Below are 17748 nucleotides of genomic sequence, written 5' to 3'. Positions count from 1 at the left end.
GTTCAGACCAGTGGCCTTTCTGGGGTTCTCTTGGTTTCCTAACTTAATATGTTTGGATTTTTAAAAAAAGATTTGTGGTGTGTGTGTGTGTGTGTGTATGTTTGTGTGAACGCGCACACACGCGCGTGTGTAAGTACCTACAGAAACCAGGAGCTGGAGTTATATGGGTACTGGAACAGAACTTGGATCCTTTGGAAGAGCATGTTCCTGAACCATGGAGCAGTTCTTGCCGTGTGAACTGCCCGGCAGCACAGTGCTGCGGCAAAGAGGCTTTGGTGACCAACCTGGAAAATACCGTGTGAGACTCACTTCACTGTGGCGTTGACTTTAATACCCTTGGCCACAAGCTCTGTGTGTCAGCAGTGAGGCCGGGAGATGGGGAGATGGCTCGGTGGGAGGAGCACACGCTTGCTGAGCTTGAGGACCTGAGTTCCAATATCGGATACTCACACAGCGTTGGGCGTGGGGCTGGCAAGATCACTCCAAGGGCAAAGGGGCTTGCTGCCAGACCTGATGACCTTCACTCAGTCTGGAGCCCGGCAGTTTGGCTAGGCTGGCTGGCCACTGAGCCTCAAGAATCCTCCTGTCTCTCCCTCCTTAGTGCCGGGGTTTCAGACCGGCAGCACTGCACCTGCTTTTTATGTGGGTGCTGGGGAATGAGACTCAGGTCCTTGTTCTTGCACAGGCTGCTTTACTGACTGAGCCGTCTCCCCAGCTCAACATCTGGCTTATTTTGAATGTTGTATACATCATTTCTTTGTTCATGGGCAGACAGGACAAAGCAAGGCTTGAACACAGAGAGCTGAGTGTGTTGACTCTGATGCTTGTTTAAAGATACCTTTATTTTTTATGTATACAGTGTTCTGCCTGCAGGCCAGAAGAGGGCACAAGACCTCATTACAGATGGTTGTGAGCCACCATGTGGTTGCTGAGAATTGAACTCAGGACCTCTCGAAGAGCAGCCAGTGCTCTTAACCTCTGAGCCATCTCTCCAGACCACCTCCCCCCACCCCCCACCCCCTGCAGTGTTTTTTTTTTAAAAGTCCAACTGAGGTCACAGATGAGCTTTCAGTTCTAGGGTACTGAACACAACCTTGGGGTTCCTGCAGCGTGATTAGAAGTCTAGAGTCCCCAGCCCCACATGCTCTTCCGTTCTGCTCCACAGCCATGCTGCGCACCATCTCGGCAGTCCTCCAGTTCGGCAACATTGTCCTGAAGAGAGAGCGCAACACAGACCAAGCCACCATGCCTGACAACACAGGTACCCCTGGGCCAGTGTCCTCTGCTCCTTACAGATCAGCAGGGCAGCTTGACCTGCGCCCTGCTGGAGACAACCCGGTCACTGCAGGAAGTGGTCAGAGTGATGCCCTTCCTCCAGCTTTGGGTCCTTCTAACTCTTGATCCTTGCGCCTTTACATCTCCGAGGCGGGGGTTGCAGGCCTCTGCCTCCACACCCAGGCTCGTATCCCCCTCCTTGTTTTTGTTAAACAGTGAAAATTACTAATTCTCCCTGCCCCCTGCTTCCTGTTCATTATTTGACACTGTGTCATGTGTAACCCAAGATGGCCTTGAACTCCTAAACCTCTTGCATCCACATTTTGTTTTGTTTTTTGGTTTTGGTTTTGTTTTTCGAGACAGGGTTTCTCTGTAGCTTTGGAACCTGTCATGGAACTCACTCTGTAGACCAGGCTGGCCTCGAACTCGCAGAAATCTATCTGCCTGTCTCTGCTTCCCGAGTGCTGGGATTAAAGGTGTGCACCACCACCACCCAGTGAGCATCTACCTCTTACACGCTGGGATAACAGTCCTGTCCCACCACATCCAGCTGAAATAGCTGTTATTTTTGAGCCCTTGAGTAGAAGAAAGAAGGGAAGCTGAGGCATGCTGCTCAAATGTCTGCCCGTTTCCCTTCACCCAGTGAGTGGTATCAGCTGTGAGCAGCAGCACCACCTCTTGGGAAAGGAAAGGCTGTGGCAGGTGGTCCCTTTCCCACTCCTGTCCCCTGTGCAGCCTTTTTTTTTTTTTTTTTAAATGTAGACCAGGCTGGCTTTGAACTCACGAAGGTGCACCTCCCTCTGCCTCCTGAGTGCTGATAGTAAAGGCGGGTGCCACCACACCCAGCTTTCTTTTATGTTTATTGGGACAGGATGTCACTGTAGCCAAGGCTGACCTCGGACTCGAAGCCGGCCTCCCAAATGCTGGGATTTGGTTGCCACAGAAGAAGAGACAACTGCCCACAGTCAGACCCCTGAGATGTCTGCATCCTAGGCCGTCTCCCCTGGGGTTTCCCTACCCTGTGCTCGGGTAGCTGGAAAGCGAGACAGAAATAGAGTTGGCCAGCTCCCTCTGGACATCCAAAACTCTCTGTCCTGGTTATAAAAGCCTCCAGCTCACTCCCAAACTCTGCACAGCTCTGAAAAATCTGGGGAACTGGGGCACAGCTCCCCACCCACCCAGCCCTGCAGTGCCCACTGTGGCCACTGGGGGCGCCACTTACCAACCTGGTAGTGCCAAGTTGGCCACACCTGTTTGCCTTCCTTAATTGAAGGCCGGCATTACAAGTCTTTTGGTGGGGTAGAGCAGAGAGGGGTCGAGGCAGGGTTTCTCTGTTTAGCCCTGGCTGTCCGGGAACTCACTCTGAAGACCGTGCTGGTCTTGAACTCAGAGATCCTCCCACCTCTGCCTCCCGAGTGCTGGGATTAAAGGCGTGCACCACTGCCTGGCTACAGGCCTTTCTGAAACTGGCCGCTTTTCCCCTTAATGCTTTATGTGGTGTTTCTCGAACTCTGCGGTTGGGACTATCGGGTTCAGACAGGATCTCATTTGGCCCCCAACCAGCTTTATAGTTGAGGATGACCTCGAATTCCGATCCTCCTGCCTCAGACTCAGCTGCTGGGAGGTAGTATGTGTCACCATGTCTGCCTCTGGTGCCTTTTTTATGTATATCTTTCTGGGCTCCTCTTTTTTCTTCTGCGGAGTAAGCCTTCCCTCCGTGAAGCTGACGGGTGCCTGGAAACATGGCTCGATTCAGGGTTTAATTCAGAGTAGAAAGGGAAACACTCCTCCCACACAGCCTCGCCGTGCTCCGCCACAAACATCCATCTATTTAACATCTTAGTGCTGAGGTTCTTTTCCTGCTAGTTTTCCTCAGGCACTCGGGACACGGCTGCGAAGAGTGGGGAGCCACCTCCATCTCCGCTCAGCCAGAGGTGTGTGTGTTGGTATACTATTAGTGTTTGATAAATCTCACCTGAAGGCCAGAGGCAAAGCTAAAGCCTCTAGAGGTCAGGCCATGGTGACACACACCAGGATTTGGGAGACAGAGTCTGATGGATCTCTGTGAGTTCAAGGCCACCTTTGGCCACACAAGATTTTTATTATTTGTTCTTAGCTGGTTGCAATGGTGCTCCTCCCTCAAGCCCTCCCTTTTCCCAGTGCTAACTCCTCTCTCTCCTCTCCCCCTCAGCTGCCCAGAAGCTCTGCCGCCTCTTGGGACTCGGGGTGACCGACTTCTCCAGAGCCCTTCTCACACCCCGCATCAAAGTTGGCCGAGATTATGTTCAGAAAGCACAGACCAAGGAGCAGGTATGCGGAACCCAGCTGTGCGGGGCAGGAAGAACTGGCTGGGGATTTATGATCCTGAGACTTTTAAGTTGTTATGATTACATTTATTTGTTCATTTATTTATTGGGGGTGTGTGCACACGTCACAGCATACCGGCTGAACCCAAAGGACGGCTGACAGAAGTTGGTTCTGTCCTGCCGCTGATTCTGTCAGCAATGCCTGCCTTGTAAGCCCGAGGGCCCGGCTCTGGCACCCAGAACCGTGTCAAAAGCTGGGGAGGTGGAGACAGGAGGGTTCCTGGCTCTCACCAGTCAGCCATTCTAGCTAAGTGAATCAGCTCCAGGTGCAGCAAGAGACAGGATGGGGAGTGACTCCTCCTGAGGAGAGACACCTGAGCTTGACCTCTGGCCTCTGCACACTCATGTGTGCCCACATTTGCACAAAATAAAGACGTTCCTCAAGGGACTTGGGATGTACTAGGGAGGTGATTCTCAATCTTCCTGATGCTGCGACCCTTTAATACAGTTCCTCACGTTGTGGTGACCTCAACCACAAAATTGTTCCGTTGCCACTTTGTAACTGCAATTTGATTGTGAATTGTAATGTAAATATCTGATATGTGACCGCGTGGGGGTCGTGACCCACAGGTTGAGAAGCGCTGTGCTAGGGAGACTCAGCAGGTGAATGAAAAGGATGGTCCCATTCTGTGGCTCCCCTCTGAAGGGTTTAGTGATGTCAAAACAGAGCAAGGGAGAGGGAAGGTCTCTGAAGCCAGAGGGCGACAGGAAGGAGGTGCTGTGGGGGGCTGGGGAGTGACTTGATTTCATTTGTCCTTTATATAAATATGGCTACTGTAATAGTTCCTTAGGCTACATATATAGGCAAGGAAACTCAGGGCTGCTGTCACAACCCAGGTAAAGGTGGTGGCTCAGACACAGTAGTGACAGAGAGGTGACCACGGGTGGAAACTACTGGGAACAGGAAGAAGCTGGGAATCGCTGGCTTTCTGCCTCATCCACAGCCTATAAGAACAGAGAAGCTGAGACATGGAGAGGATGAGATCACACATCCTCTGAGTGTCTGTACTGGAATTAATACCTAACGCTTGAACCTGGAGCTCACTGTGCTATAGAAACCGAGTTAAGCGGTGGAGGAGGGCGGGAGCCTGGTGCACTCTGGGACTTCAGTAATGGCAGAGTGTTATATGTGTGGTCCTGTTTAGTGTTCATACTCAAGCAGTTGGGAGATGAACTGCGAAGGCCGCAGGTTCGGGGTGCCCTGCTTGATTCTCCCCCAGTGTCACGTGCTGGGCCTCACCATGCATTACTCTGCAGGCTGACTTCGCCCTGGAGGCTCTGGCCAAAGCTACCTACGAGCGCCTCTTCCGCTGGCTAGTTCTGCGGCTCAACCGTGCCCTGGACAGAAGTCCACGGCAGGGCGCCTCCTTCCTGGGCATCCTGGACATGGCCGGCTTTGAGATCTTCCAGGTGTGCACCCTTGTCTTGCTGTCCCCCTCTCCAGTCCCAGTGCCTCTGATCCTGCTCACCGCTCTATCCCACAATCCTCTCGTAGCTGAACTCCTTCGAGCAGCTGTGCATCAACTACACAAATGAGAAGCTGCAGCAGCTGTTCAACCACACCATGTTCGTGCTGGAGCAGGAGGAGTACCAGCGCGAGGGCATCCCCTGGACCTTCTTGGATTTTGGCTTGGACCTGCAGCCTTGCATTGATCTCATCGAGCGGCCGGTGAGGGGCAGGACAAATGGGCCGTAGCCCAGAGCCTCAGTGCCCCACCCCGCCCATGGCTAGACCCACACAGTTCTGCCCACCACCTAGACTCTCAAAGCTTGCCCCTGACCATCACCGACTCTTGAAGCTCCGTCTTGTCCACTGGCACGACCCAGAAAGCTTGGCTCCACCTACTACCCAACCCCGCCCTACTCTGCCCCACCCATCCTGGAGAATGCTCCTTCTCCACCTGCCGTAGCGCCCTCCACAGACCAAAAGAGGAAATGTCCCCCAGTTGCCCCATCCCTGTGACCAGTGGGCTCTCTGGACCACGCAGGTCCCACTTGAGTTCCAGACATTGGGTCAGTGTGTGGCTCCGTCTGGCGATGGAGCCTAACGCCTTGTGCATGCTAGGCAGGCGCTTAGGTGCTGAGCCACCCTGCCCCAAGTCCCCAACCTCAAGCCACTTCATGTCACTGACAGCTAGCCGCAGCCCGTGCCCGCAGGTGCCACATCTGACTTAGGTTCCTTCCTTCACCCGTTGGTCAGGCCAACCCTCCAGGTCTCTTGGCCCTGCTGGACGAGGAGTGCTGGTTCCCCAAGGCCACGGACAAGTCTTTCGTGGAGAAGGTAGCCCAAGAGCAGGGCGGCCACCCCAAGTTCCAGCGCCCCAGGCACCTGCGGGATCAGGCGGACTTCAGCGTCCTGCACTATGCAGGCAAGGTGAGGGCTGGGCTGGCTGTGGACCACGCAAGGGTCCAGGGATCTCCGCTTGGCCTTAGGGATATAGGCTCAAGACCAGCTCAACTACCTGTGAAATTCCACAGAGGTGGCCCTAGGTGGGAGCAGACTGTGCTTGAGAGTTGAGGCCTGAGGCCTGTGTGTCCAGAGCAGAATGAACTAGAAGGATGTTGTGGTTATGGAGGGCAAAGAGACAGGCTACAGGAGGGTGGGGGTGTAGAGAAGGCCATGTAGGGAGCCCAAGTCACATTGTCATCTGCCTGGTTCCCTTCAGGTTGACTACAAAGTCAATGAGTGGTTGATGAAGAACATGGACCCATTGAACGACAGCGTGGCTGCCTTGCTTCACCAGAGCACCGACCGTCTCACGGCTGAGATCTGGAAGGATGGTAAGGTCCCCTTCCAGAGCCTGTGCTCCTTCCCACCCCCAGCGGGAGCAGCAGCTAGAGGGAGAGAGGGATGGAGGGTGGGTGGGTGGATGAGGGGGTTGGGGGAGGGGTCAGTGAGTAGATAGACTGGACTGATTGGGGGATGGGTGAGTGGATGGGTTGGTGATGAGGAGGATGGGCAGGTCAGTAGATATCTAGATGGGTGAGTAGATGGATGGAAGGCTGGATGGGTTGAGGAGTGGGTTGGGTGGATGGATGCATGCATGGATGTGTTATCTTAAATTAGCAACATACACAAGAATAAGAAATAAGACATATATGCCCATGGACATATTAGTGTCAGTAATGGTCTCCTATGCAATCAGACCAGAAAATTAAGTGCAGTCATCTTGAGACCCACAGGACAGTGCGCCACTCGGAGACCATAGTTTTAGACTTGACACGCACACATCTTCCCGTATACTTTTTCCCTCTCTCCCTGTAGGTTGAGTCATCCCTCATCCTATTTATTTAACACAATGCAAATGACATGTAAATAGCTGTTACACTATTGTGATATGTAAATGATATGTAAGCCACTATACTATTACAATATGCAAATTATATGTAAATAGCTGCTACCCTGTCGCATAGAGAATGTGGCAGGAAAAAGCCTGTTCTGTGTTCAGTATATACTCTTTTCCTTAGAATATTTTTAATTAGTTGTTCAATCACGAGTTGCAGAGCCTGAATATGTGGAAAGCTGACTTTATATAGATATTTTTAGTCAGGCATGGTGGCGCACACCTTTAATCCCTGCAGTCAGGGGGCTGAGGCAAATGGATCTTTGTGAGTTTGAGCCCAGCCTGGTCTACATCATGAATTCTAGAACAGCCAGGGCTACAGAGAGACCCTGTCTCAAAAAAGAAACAACATCACATTTTAAAAAAACTTAAAAAGGAAAATGAAAGAAAATAAACAAGTTGGGCCGTTCCTTAAAATCAGATCTGCATTGGGCTGGAAAATGGCTCCCCGGCTAAGAGCAGACACACTCTAGCAGGAAACCTGTGTCAGGTGGCTCACAGCGGCCTGTAACCACTCTAACTCCAGAAGATCCAACACCTCTGGGCGCCATGGGCACCTGCACTCGCTTACGAGTGTGCACACACACTATCAAAAATAAGAAAAATAAATCCTTTCTAAAAATCACGACCCCACCCCCAGCTGCGCACCCCATGTGCCTGGCTCTGAGAACAGTCCTGGTCTTCAACTGAGGGCTACTCTCTTCTCCCCTGTGGGATCTCTAACAAAGCCACCTTAAGGTGCAGGAGGGGGGAAGGGTGGGGAATTGGGTAAGTTCATCTCACTTACAGCTGCCTTGATCCTGGAATTGGTCGTATCCTAGCAGCCAGGGCAATGGCAAAGAGATATTTATCACCCTACAGGTGGAGTGGGTACATCAAGTTGATCATTGAGCTGCCTGGCATCCAGGACAAAAAGGGCTAACTAGGAAAACAAACGCGACTTTAGCTCCTAAGGTGTCTGTATTATTAGTATTTTTTGCTACCAAATTCTCGGAAATGACCACAGGGCACTGATGTAAAGGTGAACGGGCTCGAAAGGTCGCTGCCAGCTTGCTCTGTGCTAACTGCCGTTCTTTCTTCCTTCTCTTCCGCCCGCCTTCTCCCCGGCCTTCTCACAATCTCTCCCACCACTGCCATCTTCCCTGCCCTCCCTGCCCGTCCCTAGAGCAAGGGGGCCTCCAACAGTTCACTTTACTTGGCTCCTTCCCACCGTCACCCCCTGGACCTGCGGGGAGACTCAGCTCTGGTGCTTCTCCGCCAGGGGGTGGGTTTCTCTGTGCACCCACGGGTGAGGCTTGTAGAACACAGTTGATGGGGACCGTGGGAGGGGTCCTGGGTGGATATGTTGGTCCCCACTCCTCTCCCTCCTTTCTGAGCCCTTGGTGGTTCTGGAGCCTTCTAGCTAGACCATGTAATAAAAATACACAGATGGGGCCAGCAAAATGACTCAGCAAGTGAAGGTGTGTGTACTGCCGAGACTGAGCTCAGTCTCCCAAGGACCCACATGGTGGAAGGAGAGAACCAGCTCCCACAGGTTGTCCTCCACACATGCCCTGTACACACACAGATACATACGCACACACACTCACACATACACACACATGTGTGTGCACGCACACATATGCACATACACACACTCACACACACATGCATGTGCATGCACACATACGCACATACACAGAGACACATACACACATATGCACACACACACACACACACACAGTGTGATAACATTTAACAAGGGCATTTCCTGAACACCTAATGTGCAAATAAGAGAACAAGCACAGCTGGACGATGGTGCACACCTTTAATCCCAGCACCCAGGAGGCAGAGGCAGGCTGATCTCTGTGAGTTCGAGGCCAACCTGGTCTACATAGTAAGTTCCAGGACAACTGGGACTACACAGAGAAACCCTGTCTTGAAAAACAAAAAGAAACAGAAAAAAAGGAAGGTGAAGAGGAATGAAGAGGAAGAAAAAAAACACAGAGAGGTTATGTATCTTGCTCAAGGTCAACAGCCAGTAAGTGCCAGAGTAGGGATTTGAACCCAGAACCTTAGCTCTTCCTTATGCTGTAGGAACACAATCAATGATATCTGTTGTTTTGAAAATGACTGACTACATAGGAACACCAGAGAGAGTTGAACTTGGGGAGAGTCAGCAGTGGCAGGTCACGTGAAGACTCACTGCCAGGTTCTGACCCTGGGTTTCTGGTTTCTGAGCTATATAACCTTGAAGCCAGTGGCTGCATTTCTGATCCTCTGCCTGTCAACTGCACGCCTCTGACCAGGCCAAGAAGCAATGTTATGTATAACATGCCAGGTCCCGTAAACAGCAAGACATTCGGTCTCAGCTAGCCCCACTCCTAAAAGCTGAGTCTCAGCAGCTGGGTGTGGTGGCTGAGGGAAGAGGATGGCAGAATCTGTAGCTAACTGACCTTGGTCCTCTTTGTCCCTCCACAGTGGAAGGCATTGTGGGGCTGGAGCAGGTGAGCAGCCTTGGGGATGGCCCTCCGGGAGGCCGCCCCCGCCGTGGAATGTTCCGGACTGTGGGGCAGCTCTACAAGGAATCTCTGAGCCGCCTCATGTCCACACTCAGCAACACCAACCCCAGTTTTGTCCGCTGCATTGTCCCCAATCATGAGAAGAGGGTGAGTAGGAAGGGCCAGTCAGCTCGATGTGCTCTCTGAATGGGCACAAGTGGCTGCCATGTCTGGTTCTCTGCTCCTGTGACCTAAACTTTTTGAGTGTCCACTGTGTGGCAGAGAGATGAGCCTCTTCCAGTCCCTCCTGTGTCAGCAAGGAGCTAACAAGTACAGGGAGAGCATCCAGTTCTCCCGTTTGCTGGTAGACAGGGCAAAAAGGGTACTTGATAAACACACATTCAGCCACCCACCCACTGAATGTTTAGTGAATCTGGAGAGTTAGAAGGGTCAGGTTGGTTTTGCCTGGCTGTGGAGTCACAGGAGGCTCCCTGGAGGGGAGGGGCCTGAGCTGCACAGCCGAGGCAGTTTTCCGGGAGACAGCTTGTGCCAACACCCAGAGGCGGGTGGGAGCATAGCAAGAGCAGGAATGGGAAAAGGCTGCTGGGATAGGAGGTGGCACAGGCCAGGCCTGTCTGTCAGTCCTGTTCTAGGGACAACGAGACAGAAAAATTGTTAAGTTCATGGCCGGTCTCACCTAGTGCAGCAGTTCAAAGCCTGCCTGGGCAGCTTATTAACACCTTGTTTCAAATAAAATATAGAAAGAGGGCCGAGGGTGCTGCTCAGTGGTAAAGCTCCATCCTAGAATCCCCCAGTGAGAGGCTGGCCCTGACTGTGGTGACCCTGGTGGCCACCACTGACCCTGCCGTCACCCCTGCAGGCTGGGAAACTGGAGCCACGCCTGGTTCTGGACCAGCTCCGCTGTAACGGGGTCCTCGAGGGTATCCGGATCTGCCGCCAGGGCTTCCCCAACCGCATCCTCTTCCAGGAGTTCCGCCAGCGGTGAGCCAGGCCCGCAAAGGGCCCCAGGGGCCTGGGTAGAAGGGGAGTCAAGTCCCGTCGAGTACCATCTCAGCTTGGGGTTTGCCGCCAGGTCATTGAATCTGTTTCCCTTCTGCAGTATATGAGAGGGGAAGGGGAAATGTGCAGAGTTAGCATCCTCTATACTTTAAAACTGAACTTGAAGCTGGGCATAGTGGCACATGTCTTTAATCCTGGGATAGATACAGGAAGATCTCTTGAGATCGGGGCCAGCCTGGTCTACATAGAGAGTTCCAGGCCAACCAGAGCTACACAGTGAGTGAGAGCCTGTCTCAAAAAAAGCAGTATTCCAAAAATGTTCCAGTGCTGTGGTTAGCATGCCTCATTTCTACCAGCCTTGTTCATATGGTCTCTCATGACGTGTGGTCCTCTTCCCGTCTCTGTCCCCTCCGGTTGCAGCTATGAGATCCTCACCCCAAACGCCATTCCCAAGGGTTTCATGGATGGCAAGCAGGCTTGTGAGAAGATGGTATATAGGGGCAAGGGCCTATGTTTGGGGGGACGAGCCCTGTGGAGGGGTGAGGCTTTGTGGTTTGAGTCTGAGCCTGCTCGGTGGGTGGGGCCTGTGGCTGGGAGTGAGGCCTGTAGATGGGGATGGTGCTAACTGCATGCGCAGGGCCTTTGGTGTTGGGGTGGCATATATGGGAAGGGTTGCATGGGGCCTTAGGGTGGAGTGGGGCCCATAGCATGGGAGTGGGGTCTGTGGCAGGTGTAGCACCTGAACAGGGAATTCAGGTGCTGGGGGAGGGCAAGGGAACCTCCCCATTGTTCTTCCTGATACCGGTTCCCTTTCTCCATCTCCTTCTGTCCCTGTCCCCATTCTCACCTCCCAGATCCAGGCCCTGGAGCTAGACCCCAACCTATACCGTGTTGGCCAAAGCAAGATCTTCTTCCGTGCTGGAGTCCTGGCCCAGCTGGAGGAGGAGCGGGATCTGAAGGTTACTGACATCATAGTGTCTTTCCAGGCAGCGGCACGGGGCTACCTGGCCCGCAGGTGAGGGAAGCCAGACTATGCTAGGTGTTGTGAGCCAAGGCTGAACTGAGGCCTGCACACTCCCAGAGGGAGCTGGGGTCCTACATGCTGTAGGAGTTCAGAAAGCTGGGGTCCAGCAAGATACGTTTGGCCTCAACTAATTGCTCAGACCCCAGTTGGAGGGGTAACATGTCCTGCTGGAAGCTGCCTGCCTGAGACAGATGAGAAGCTGGTCTGTGTAAGGGCCTGTGACATGCGCCTGGCCTGTCTCAGGATGCAGGCAGCTGGAGAGGAGTTTCTTCTCTCCTCAGAACAAACAGATGCCCCAACCCCAGGCTGAGGTCTGTGGACCTTGCCCAGGTGTCCTGGGGAGCTGGGGGTGGCGGGATCAAGGACAGGGTCGGTGTGTTGGGGGTGGACTGAACGGAAGGAAGGGAGGCTGAGGCCTGGACAGAGCCAGGAGCAGCTGTGTGAGGCGACTGTAAACTCTGCTGCAACTCCAGCTCCAGCTCAGTTGGCACAGGTTCACCCAGCATGCACCAGGCCTGAGGAGGCCGAGGTAGGCGGATGGGAGTTCATAGTTAGCCTGAGCTACATGAGACCCCATCTCAGAAGTAACTAATCTAGAGTGCCTGCTCCCGGGGGGCGGCTCCCACTCTCCTCTGTGTCCCTCAGGGCCTTCCAGAGAAGGCAGCAGCAGCAGAGTGCCCTGCGGGTGATGCAGAGAAATTGCGCTGCCTATCTCAAGCTGAGGAACTGGCAGTGGTGGAGACTGTTCACCAAGGTGAGCGAGGCTGCGCCTGCGCCTGATGACCCTGTGCCTGCGCTCTGGGGGAGGGAGGCTCTGTTCCCCAGGGCTGTAAACTGGAGCCAATCTGTCCGCCTATGACAAGTGATTTAAAGTAGTTGGATACAGGACACTGGGGTGGGCGAGGGTGCGCTGGGGAGGACAGGGTGAGGCCTTGCCTGGGGCTGGACCTCAGTTGGCAGGATGCTTGCTCAGCACGCACACAGCTGTCAGAACTCAGGAAGCCAGAGAATCAGGTGTTAAGTCATTTGGGGCTACATATAGAGTTTGATGCTTACTTGGGCTACATAAAATCTGGTCTCAGAAAACACGGGCGGGAGAGGTGATAACATGGCTTGGCTGATTAAGGGCGCCCTCTGCCAAGCCTGATGCCATGAGTTCAGTCCCTGACCCCCCGCGCTGTGGAAGGAGAGATTGTCTTCTGTGAGGGCTTTGACTTTAGGTGTCAGCATGCCCACGCAGTAAATCAGTAAATGTGGGGGAGAAAGAGGTGAGCAATCCTGGCTTACATGAGAGCCTGGCTCAAAACCACCAAACCAAAAGTCCAGGCAGCTTCAGGTGCAGCTGGACCCAGAGTGCGCCAGGGCACCCCCAGACTACCTTCAGGTTCACAGCAAGGATGGCGGGTCGCACGCATCGGGTGGATTCCGTTCTTGAAACTACTGTGCTTTTCCCGCAGGTGAAGCCTCTGCTGCAGGTGACACGACAGGACGAGGTTCTGCAGGCGCGTGCCCAGGAGCTGCAGAAAGTTCAGGAGCTGCAGCAGCAGAGTGCCCGTGAAGTGGGGGAGCTGCAGGGCCGGGTGGCACAGGTGAAGAGCAAGCCATGTGATATGAGGAGTGAGGCCTAGCCATGGTGGCGGGTCTGTGTGGGCGTGGCCATGGTGTGAGGAGTGGCGCTTTGGGTGGAGTGTGGGGCGGTGCATGGCTCACCCTCAAGTTGGTGAGGAATGTGACTGGCAGCCGGGCAGTACATGAAAGGCAGAATGAAGAGGGTGAGGAGGTGGGGCTGTGGAAGGGGTCAGATGGAAGCTTAGAGGGCTGTTGGGCAGGCCCTGTGTGATGGGCAGGATCCCCAGGGGCAGGGGTGGGGTTAAGGTTGGCTTGGTGCCTTGGGATGGCAATTGGGGGCAAACAATAAGTGGAAGAGGGTGAGGGGTGAAGGGGTCTTTGGGTGGAGCTGTGGCAGGGCTGTGTAGGTGGGAGGGGCTAGATCAGCACTTGAGGGACAGTGTCTGGCTGTGCCCGGGCTGGGTATGTGGCGTGAGGTTAAGGAAGGTTATAGGAGCTGTGGGGACAGTCTGAGTGGGGGCCCTAACTGGTACCCCCACCCACAGCTGGAGGAGGAGCGCTTACGCCTGACTGAGCAGCTGCGTGCTGAAGCGGAGCTGTGCTCTGAGGCCGAGGAGACTCGGGCTCGGTTGTCCGCCCGGAAGCAGGAGCTGGAGCTGGTGGTGTCAGAGCTGGAGGCTCGGGTGGGCGAAGAAGAGGAGTGCAGCCGACAGCTGCAGGGCGAGAAGAAGCGGCTGCAGCAGCACATACAGGTGTGGGGAACCCAGGCACCCCGTCCACGTCCACCCTGGGCAGCCCCTATCCTGTGACTCTTCTCCCAAATCCGTGTGCACTGAGAGAACATTAGAACCCTTCTGCAGGGATGCAGATTGTTATCCATCTTCAGGGTCTGAGATGGTGCCCAGTATACACTAGGCACTCAGTAAGTGCTTGTCAAGCAAATGAATGGCAAGGGAAGACAGGAAAGGCTGATGTTGCCCAGTGTCACTCAGGGTGTGAACCTGTGTGAAGCCTCAGCCCCTGAGGTCCCTTCTGTCCCCCCCCCCGTCCCCACTTCAGGAGCTGGAGAGCCACCTGGAAGCTGAGGAGGGTGCCCGGCAGAAGTTGCAGCTGGAGAAGGTGACCACAGAGGCCAAGATGAAGAAGTTTGAGGAGGACCTGCTGCTTCTGGAGGACCAGAATGCCAAGCTGAGCAAGGTGGGGGCTAGGGACACACCAAAGCAAGATATGGTAGATGGTCTCCCGCTGGCCAGGCAAACTGGGGGGTGATGTGAGGATGTGCTGCCCCGTGGGGTGGCCTGCCAGGTTGTTCATAAGAGCAGCCTTGGCCTTCTGTGTGCTGGCGGCTTAATGTGTCGGATGAGTACCTGGGAGGTGGCCTGGGCCCAGGCCCCAGAGAGCAGAGGAGGAAAGGGTAGCAGGGAGGCCAAGGGTCTGACTTTCTTCTGTCTCCAGGAGCGGAGGCTGCTGGAGGAGCGTCTGGCTGAGTTCTCCTCACAGGCAGCCGAAGAGGAGGAGAAAGTCAAGAGCCTCAACAAGCTGAGGCTCAAATATGAAGCCACAATTGCAGACATGGAAGGTGAGCAGCCGGAGCCAGGGTGGGCTGTGTGCAGCTGAGCAGGGTGGGCTGTGTGCAGCTGAGCCAGGGTGGGCTGTGTGCATGCTGCATGCTGGCAGCTAGGGGGTCAGAGAGGAGGCAGACAGGGTTTGACCTCAGGCGAAGCCCTCACCTGTCCTGGTGCCCACAGACCGGCTAAAGAAGGAGGAGAAAGGCCGCCAGGAACTGGAGAAGCTGAAGCGGCGCCTGGACGGGGAGAGCTCTGAGCTGCAGGAGCAGATGGTGGAGCAGAAGCAGCGGGCGGAGGAGCTGCTTGCACAGCTGGGCCGCAAGGAGGACGAGCTGCAGGCGGCCCTGGTCAGGTGATTTCCCCAGGGGCAGCTCCTCCTCCTGTCTCCACCGGGGCCAGAAGGGACCCAGCATGTGATGTGGCTCCACACTCATCGAGCCGCTACCATGTGCCAGCTACGGCGCCTATTGAAAGACGGTGCCCACATTGCGTGGCAAGTCTTCCAAGAAAGCTCGGCTTGTGAGTCCAGGTCCATTCCAGAGGTGTTAGTATGTGAATTAGAAAGCCTGGGGCTGCTCAGTGGTTAGGAACACTGGCTGCTCTTGGAGAGTACCCAGATTCAGGTCCCAGCACCCACATGGAGGCCCAGAGCCGTCTGTAACTTCAGTTCCGTGGGATACAGCTCTCTCCTGGCCCTGGACACTGCTCGTGTGGGGCATGTGCCCACTTGCAGCCAAACACTCACACACATAAAAAAAATCCTTAAAAAATTAAGGTGGAGAAATGATTTGAAGAGGACACTGGGGCTGGAGAGATCAGAGGTTAAGAGCACTGGCTGCTCTTCCAGAGGTCCTGAGTTCAATTCCCAGCAACCACATGGTGGCTCACAACCATCTAAGATTTGGTGCCCTCTTCTGGCCTGAAGGCACACATGCAGGCAGAACACTGCATGCAAAATAAATAAATAAAGCCGGGCGGTGGTGGCACACGTCTTTAATCCCAGGCAGAGGCAGGAGGATCTCTGGGAGTTCGAGGCCAGCCTTGTCTACAAGAGCTAGTTCCGGGACAGGCACCAAAGCTACAGAGAGACCCTGTCTTGAAAAATCAAAAAATAAATAAATTAAATAAATAAATAAATAAATAAGTCTTTAAAAAAAAAAAAGACACTGGCCCCCACTTGTACACAAAAGTTAAAGTGGCCCAGAAAGGTGGCACATGCTTGCCATCCCAGCTCCAGGCTGAGACAGGAGCATTGCCATGAGTTTAAGGCTATCCTGAGCAAGTTAGAAAGATCCTGTCCTAGAAAACAGCAACAACAAACCTCCAAAGAAGACCCATGTAAAGGGCTGGGCACATAGCAGGAGCCCAGTGTTGCCCGGAACTGTGGAGAGCATCCTGCTGCACACTTAGGAACATGAAGGATTTAGGAACAGGACTCACACAATCAATGACAGAGCCAAGACTTGAACCTACATCTGAGCTGTTCACACTCAGCTCTGCCTGCTTGGGTGCCAACCCCTCCCTGATCCTTGTCACACCCCCAGGGCAGAGGAGGAGGGCGGAGCTCGTGCCCAGCTGCTCAAGTCCCTGCGAGAGGCACAGGCCGGCCTGGCCGAGGCTCAGGAGGACTTGGAGGCTGAGCGGGCAGCCAGGGCCAAGGCAGAGAAGCAGCGCCGGGACCTGGGAGAGGAGCTGGAGGCCCTGCGTGGGGAGCTAGAGGACACACTGGATTCCACCAACGCCCAGCAGGAGCTGCGGTAAGGAGAGGATGGTGGCCTGGGCTGGGAGGATGTGGTGGGTGGGGCACATCCGGACAGAGCCACCACCCACATGGGAACCAGCTCTGCAGATATGAATGGAAGAGTCAGATCCTTGCAGCGCCCTCAGACCACCCCAGTCTTAGAGACGTTCAAACCAGAGGCACATAAAGGAACTGCAGACCATTGAGAACACTCAATGCCAAGTCTTAGGAGTGGAGAGATGGCTCAGCAGTCAGAACACTGGCCGCGCTTACAGAGGACCTGAGTTCAGTTTCTAGTACCCACATGGCAGCTCACAAGTTCCTATAGCTCTAGATATCTGGGATATATGATGCCCCCTTCTGGCCTCCTTGGGTACTACAGTCATATGTACATGTGAGAGAGAGAGACAGAGAGAGAGAGAGAGAGAGAGAGAGAGAGAGAGAGAGAGAGAGAGAGAGAGAAGTAAAAATAAAGAAAATGGCCGGGCGGTGGTGGCGCACGCCTTTAATCCCAGCACTTGGGAGGCAGAGGCAGGCGGATCTTTGTGAGTTCGAGACCAGCCTGGTCTACAGAGCTAGTTCCAGGACAGGCTCCAAAACCACAGAGAAACCCTGTCTCAAAAAACCAAAAAAATAAATAAATAAATAAATAAAATAAAGAAAATGGAAGTCAGCTTATAGGAGAGCCTCTGGGAGGGCATGCTGAGCACTGGCCCTTTGAATATGGCCTGAGTGGTGCTAGGAGTTGACCTTTGACCCATTCCCCCTCGTACATCTCTACCCAGACACCTTGGGAAGTGTATTTGTTACACAGCAAATACCTTACAAGAGACAGCTTGAGAGGGAGATGTGCTTTAGCTCGTGAGCCGTGGCAAGGAGGTGGCTTCCACTGGCAGAAGCCTCTCCTGTCTGGTGGGGAGCTTGCAGTAGAGCTGGCTCTAATCTTGACGGAACAGCAGCTGGACTAGGGCGGGAACCAGTCTGCTATAACCCTGAGCCTCCTGTACTAGCTGGACCTGTGTCCCAAAGGCTCTTCATCCGTTCCGTTCAGAGCAGCGCCTCCAGCTGGTCACTGGGGTGATGGGCACATAAGCCGGGTTTTACATCCAGGAAGCAAAGACTGTATGGTCCCTCCTTAAAGGAAAAGGAGAAAAACCACATTCTACAAGTCCTCTGTTCTAAATTCCTGTCTCCTCCCCTCTTCCACCATCAAAGGTCAAAGAGGGAGCAGGAGGTGACAGAGCTGAAGAAGACTTTGGAAGAGGAGGCTCGCGTTCATGAGGTGGCCATGCAGGAGTTGAGGCAGAGGCATGGCCAGGCCCTGGGAGAGCTGGCAGAGCAGTTAGAGCAAGCCCGGAGGG

The 17748-nt window shown here is 54.1% G+C and overlaps 1 protein-coding gene across 4 annotated transcripts in view; it reads left to right on the top strand.

The window, feature by feature from the left end:
• The window catches only part of Myh14 (myosin heavy chain 14), a 72126-nt gene that overhangs the window by 36344 nt on the left and 18034 nt on the right, over positions 1-17748 (top strand). For all 4 annotated transcript variants that reach the window (XM_057760992.1, XM_057760989.1, XM_057760991.1 and 1 more), the window contains 18 exons: positions 1166-1261; positions 3467-3585; positions 4899-5051; positions 5137-5310; positions 5842-6015; positions 6308-6422; positions 9446-9633; positions 10346-10467; positions 10906-10975; positions 11340-11500; positions 12155-12263; positions 12967-13098; positions 13624-13830; positions 14138-14275; positions 14534-14657; positions 14827-14998; positions 16191-16403; positions 17603-17747. In XM_057760992.1, the coding sequence (XP_057616975.1) occupies positions 1166-1261; positions 3467-3585; positions 4899-5051; positions 5137-5310; positions 5842-6015; positions 6308-6422; positions 9446-9633; positions 10346-10467; positions 10906-10975; positions 11340-11500; positions 12155-12263; positions 12967-13098; positions 13624-13830; positions 14138-14275; positions 14534-14657; positions 14827-14998; positions 16191-16403; positions 17603-17747 (2612 nt within the window). The remainder of the gene's footprint in view (positions 1-1165; positions 1262-3466; positions 3586-4898; positions 5052-5136; positions 5311-5841; positions 6016-6307; positions 6423-9445; positions 9634-10345; positions 10468-10905; positions 10976-11339; positions 11501-12154; positions 12264-12966; positions 13099-13623; positions 13831-14137; positions 14276-14533; positions 14658-14826; positions 14999-16190; positions 16404-17602; position 17748) is intronic.

This window comes from Chionomys nivalis (assembly GCF_950005125.1).
Source record: "Chionomys nivalis chromosome 23 unlocalized genomic scaffold, mChiNiv1.1 SUPER_23_unloc_1, whole genome shotgun sequence".
NCBI classification, from domain to species: domain Eukaryota; kingdom Metazoa; phylum Chordata; class Mammalia; order Rodentia; family Cricetidae; genus Chionomys; species Chionomys nivalis.
The sequence above is the reverse complement of the archived record's forward strand: the minus strand, read 5'-3'. Positions and strand labels throughout refer to the sequence as shown.